Source organism: Orbicella franksi, chromosome 8 (genome assembly GCF_964199315.1).
Source record: "Orbicella franksi chromosome 8, jaOrbFran1.1, whole genome shotgun sequence".
Taxonomy (NCBI): Eukaryota; Metazoa; Cnidaria; class Anthozoa; order Scleractinia; family Merulinidae; genus Orbicella; species Orbicella franksi.
This window is the reverse complement of record NC_138152.1, coordinates 1,757,210-1,763,200: the sequence shown is the minus strand read 5'-3', so window position 1 is coordinate 1,763,200 and position 5,991 is coordinate 1,757,210. Positions and strand designations below refer to the sequence as shown.

The 5,991-nt window shown below is 37.9% G+C and overlaps 1 protein-coding gene across 1 annotated transcript in view; it reads right to left on the bottom strand.

Moving 5' to 3' along the window:
- Nucleotides 1-5,595, bottom strand: part of LOC145496237 (uncharacterized) — a 12,705-nt gene extending 7,110 nt beyond the window's left edge. The window contains exon 1 of the mRNA XM_081475932.1: nucleotides 4,991-5,595. Coding sequence (XP_081332058.1) covers nucleotides 4,991-5,146 — 156 coding nt within the window. The 5' untranslated portion in view covers nucleotides 5,147-5,595. The remainder of the gene's footprint in view (nucleotides 1-4,990) is intronic.
- Nucleotides 5,596-5,991: the final 396 nt, after the last annotated feature.

Sequence of the window (5,991 nt, the reverse complement as noted above, 5' to 3'; positions counted from 1 at the left end):
CGACAGAATACGACAAAGGGCGTGAAAAGAGTCGAAGCTCATTCGAAAGTGCTCTCTAAAAAAGTCATGCATGGTAGGATTCCTATGGATTTTTCCAAACCATCGCTGGTCTCTCGGATATACCCAGACTCGAGGACGATTCGACGGCGATGGGGAACACTCTGACGTCTACGCGAAATTAACATCATGTTTGAAAGAACTGCCTTAGAAATTCGCGTAGTTCGCATTAGAAGGAAGAGGGACTGCCTTAGCCGTGAGTGGAGAGAAAGGAAACGAAAACAAAGAAAAAGAATCGAGAGTATAACAACAAACTGAACAGGGTCCTCGAAGTCAGCCATTTTTTTGGTTTATCTCATGACGTCAAATGAGTTTAACCCACTTCATAACCCATTTCAGTGCGGCCGCTCATAAAATATAACCCCGTTATTTTATTATAACCAACCTTTAACCGAGTTAAGTTGTTTAGAATTTTTAACCAGGTTTCTAAAAAATAAACCCAGTTAATTGTCTTAGTGTAGCCGCAGCCATTGAAGGTAAAGTGCGTTACCTAATTGAAGACTTAAAACAACCAGACACATGAAAAACTGTACCAATTTTACAAGACGCCGTGAAATCTGTAGACTTCAAGAATTTTCCTCGTCTCATTACCCTTCTCAAAGCCTGAGAGCCTTTTTGGTGGCAAAACGTCAGTTACAGAAATTGCTATTTGCTGCGGTTCGTAGAATAGCAACAAATTTACGTTTTCACGGTTCGCCGGAGATTTGACAGTTGTCATGGCAACATCAGAATCGAGATCGTGTGTTGGCGGGATTTTACTTGGGGAATCATTCTAGACTGGCGCTGCTACCAACATGTGCTAATTTTATTTTGTGAAGTATACTGTATACATATCATTACAGATAGCTTGTCTAAATAGTGCATTAGTGTAGCTTACAACCTCTCTCCCTCGAGGTTCCTATGTGCCTGGCTCTGCAGTCGAGAGGGATCAGGTTTCCTCCTAAAGAAAAGGGGCTTTTTCCTGACGGGCAGCGGGCACACTAGTTTTTAATGTACTTGTTCAGTTTCATATAACGTACACTATCTAAGCTTATCTGAAGTTATCAATAAATGGGGGCTGTTCCTCACTTGATGCTGGGCTAACCAGGTAAAGCTAATCCGGTGCAGCAACCAGTGCCCCATTTACCAGGGGAAAGTTGTGTTTTATTAATTGATTGATTAGGGAATAGGGAAAACGACGTAAGTTTACCTCTTTGAACTACGCAAGGAATCTGTTTCAAAACGAAAGAACCACTGTGTCGCCTCAAAGTCTTATCTAATTAATTTGCGGTTTAACTTGCCGCCATGGAGTCTTCAGGAATATTTGAAGAGTTTCAATAAAACAAACCTTTACGAAAATCTCTGCTAAAATATTCCGTTTTTAAGAATTGCTATAAATGCAAGATATTAAAATGTCGTTGAAGAAACTTAAAAAAGAGACTTCCAAACATTTATATCAAGTCTGCACGTGTCGTTAGATTGGCTTCTTGTTTGTTTAATCTCACCGTGTGAACAAGAGACACTGATTTGTCAGCTTTAATCAAAGTAAAGTTACCATTTGAAACTAACACATAAAAACATGTCGTATTTACCTGCGACAAAAACAAATTTCAAAACTCCAGCAGTGTTCTCATTCATGACTAGCTGTCGATACTTTCTTTGGTTTTGACAGAAAACCACTTCAAATATAAGATTTACGATCTAATGGTACCAATATGATAGCTCGGCCTGTGATAAATTGTGCGAAAACAACTGGTGAAAGAGCTTTCTCTGGGGCAGACCCAGCTCTCTAAAGTACTTTGCCGCCTAGCCTTAGGGCACTGGACAATATTAATTTTAAGAGAGAACCTAAAACACACCTATTTAAGTCAGCGTATATTTCCTAGATTTGATTTTTTAAGATGTGATAGTTTTAAATATAAATGCGATTTATCTATTTAATATTGTTTGTAAAGCGTATTAGTTCATATATGTTAATGAATTTTGCGCTATATGGGTAACAAAATTATTATTATTTTTTTTTTTTTTTTGATGAGTATCTCAGTATTGATTCCAAGAAATGTTTCAAAGAGAAGACAGTATTACTCTGTAAACAGTGCTTCTTAAGGACGTTTGCGCGAAAATTTCCAATCTATAGATTTTTTTTAATTTTTACAGCAATCAGATAATGAGTTACTTGTGTCAGAATGCAAAAAAATTGAGGGTCACTGACTTCGTTTCAGAGATCGAATTTTGAAATCTTTTTAAACCCATCTACAAAGTCCTGGGCTTAACCACAGTAAACGCAGCATCGGAAATGTCAGAATAAGTCCAATACAAGAATAACGGTTTCTGTTTATAGACTGAAAAATAGCCGTTTTACAATCGGGATGAAATCTTCACAAACATAATTCACCTTTACAAGCGACAATTTGAATCGGTTGTTTACAGTAGCCCCAATCTGATTGGTGTGACATACATACGTATGCATCACTCACTCACTCACTCACTCACTAACGAGAAGAGGAAGTATTTACTTAGCGCAGAAAACACGGTTACATCTAAAATAACAGGTCATTATATCTGACCGAATGCGCAAGCACCTGCCCGCTAGGTTTTCGCTGGCTTAGCCCGAATCCTGGGTAAGCCAACGACCTTAAATCCAGGGGGGGCTCCGTCAAGGCCGGGCTGGGCACATGGCCCGATGATTGGGCTATCTGCTGGTGGCTTGCTAGCGGCCAGCTGTCAAAAGCAGGGGAGAGGAGAGTGTGTCTTGCACTGACACCCCCAGGTAGCTAGACTGAGTTTTCAGTGTTAAATAACCTTGATATTGAATGGGTATTTTACTCAGTTGTTAAACCTTGTTTAAGGCTTCTGTGTCGACATGGCACCCTCCTTGAGTGGCCCATGCCACTTGCATACGTGAGGGGCCAATCTCCTAGCCGGGGTAGGGGGCAGTGCTCAGAGGACTTCTGGCCCCTGGGACTGTGTTTGAGTCAATGCGGGGATGTTTTTGCGAATTTGGTCAGATATTCATTTAATGTTTCAAAAAAAGAAAAGAGATTCTTAATTCACAAATGTAATAAGCGCTATGAATTTTCTAATGAATTGTATACGGATATGGTAAATGTTATTTTGTATTTTTATTAGTTAATGTTCAAACCTTTGTTGCAACTAGACCAATACCTCCCTTTGGAGAGTAAGGCGCAATAAAGAATACTATTACTATTACTATTACTATTACTATTACTATTACTATTACTATTACTATTACTATTACTATTACTATTACTATTACTATTACTATTACTATTACTATTACTATTACTATTACTATTACTATTACTATTACTATTACTATTACTATTACTATTACTATTACTATTACTATTACTATTACTATTACTATTACTATTACTATTACTATTACTATTACTATTACTATTACTATTACTATTACTATTACTATTACTATTACTATTACTATTACTATTACTACTATTACTCACTCACTCACTCACTCACTCATCAATTGACCCGTTCATAACATACCCCAGACGTGTTGACTAAGAGGTATTTTTTCTTTTACCAAAGAAAATAATAACTCAAAAAATACTCCCGTCTGCGGCAGAAAGTGACGGTGAATTGATTTTATGTTTGTTTCGCATTCAGCTTTCGGAAAAGACTTTCGCATCACCTATCGATTCATCCAGTTTTAGGTTAACTATGACGAAATTTCTTGAAGTTATATTGACGAAACCAAGTCCTTTTTCTGCTGCATGTTGTGTAAAAAATGTAAATATAAATCTTATTTATAGCGATCATGCACTTAGCTACACAAGCACTAAGCGTAACTAGTTTACAGGCATGCCACTGAAGCAAAGGAAACAAGTATGTCAAATAGACGCAACATGGTTAAAAAATCCCAGTTGGAAGGAGGCAGACCAGTTGGCTATTTATTCCTTGAGAAGAAAACCTTCTTGCAAAATGAGCAAACTGAAAACGTTTTAGTATCCCTACGTGACCCGTTATCGATAAAAACACTGTAGGGATTCTAAAGCGCGGTGGAATCGGCAACGAAACCAAAACAGAGAAATAGTATCGATAGTATTCATTACTCTAATTCTACATCTAGGTCGCAGCAGATCCGGTCGAATATTCTGAATATTGTTTGGAATCGGTGGAAAATTACTCTGACGACAAGATCCGGGCTAGACTGCTCAACTAGTTGGTATAGTTGTTCTCACGGTAAACATCTTGAAGCCAATTCAAAGTCGTGTTCGTGAACATATAAAATAAACTGTAAATTACGAGTTAGTTTATAGATATCCGCTGTACGATGCTCATACTCAGACTACAACGAAAACCACGAGGTGTGCGAGGTGACCCATAGTCTCTGCGCATATGATACAGACGTCATTCAAAATGGCGCAAAAATACAGACGTTCGACGAAAAAATGTCAAAATAGGTCACCCTTCAAACACTGAACAGGACACCCAAGATTAGGAAAAACGTTCTGCGAACGCAATTAAATTTGAGGCCGCCAAAGGCCCAAAATCCTTTCGATTTCTCTAATGCTTTCTTCAGCGAAGGAGTTAAAACAAAAACAAACAATCGCGAAGCATTTCGGTCGACAGAGAGCCTTATACGAAAATTGCTAAGTTACGGCCGGCGCGTCTGGGCCAACGTATAGAGAGACTTCAATAGGTATCTAACCAGACCGTTTGCTTATCTTACACACAGACCAAAATATCTTTAGGTAGTTTGTCTACGAAAAAGACAGATTCACAATTCCAAATACAATCCTCAACGCTGTACATTTTGCGGCCTTGGTTATAGATTTAGATTCTAAACGGATAAAGCCACGTTGAAGGTGAAATTGATTTTTTTCCTTAAACTATGACCTTTAAACACTTTCGCGTCGTCGGGTAAACAACAAAAATCAGCGTTTGACGAATTGCTAATTCTACTCACCCATATACCGGTCCAAATACCCATACCTATAATACCGGTCCAAGTTCCCACGACGTAGTCTGCGACGCCGAAACAGACGAGTAGAAACCCGACGATAAAATGAACGATGGCAAGAATCCTAGCACTGTTCGTAGCCTTCACTGAATTGTCCGCCATGTTGCTAGTGTTTTCAACAGGAAATACTTTGAAAAATCATTAACAACGTCAGCAACGTAAAATTTGCATAAAACTCTTGTACACTTAGTATGATGAACGGGAGCTATTGACCAGGATTAGTGAAACTGTCTTAGAAAGCTTTTTTGTGAGTTATTTTGACTTATTTTACAAAACTGCCCGAGAAGTCACTCAGATTGTGGTAAATTTGCATTTATTGAATCGACATATGCCGTGATTAACGATCGATTAAACCCGAGGACCACTCAAGCTTGCACGAAGTACAATATGAGATTATTTGTAACCTTTACACCTTTCAATCTAACTAGTTTCTTCATTGCGTCAAACCAAATTTTTATATTCATTCTGCTTGTTTTGCCTTTTTACTTAACGTACAATATTTATAAATATTTTAATGTGAGGCGAGGTGACCTCTAGAAACCATCAAGCTTTTAGTTGAGGCCACCTCGTACGTAACAATACGGTTTCATAAATAGTGCAATAGTGTGCGGCTTTGCCAGTTCAGTAATTATATCACAAAAATCTCTAGCAGTTTTTTCTTAAAATAATAATACTCGTGCTTGTTTTCTTCTCAGACGGATTGACAATGAACGTATGTTACGCTGCAAAATGTAACAATTTTTGAGGAAAAAACAGTAACATTTATCCGAATAGTAACTACTCTTGATGCAAAATGTAACACTTTCTTTCAAGCGAATTGTTACAACGCAAAATGTTACGGAGTCGCTTGACCGCCAGAAAGACATACTACGAAACTCTTCTACGAACCCAACTTATTTATTTTACAATACGTAATATAATCTTAGCTACAAAGGATCGATTTCTGA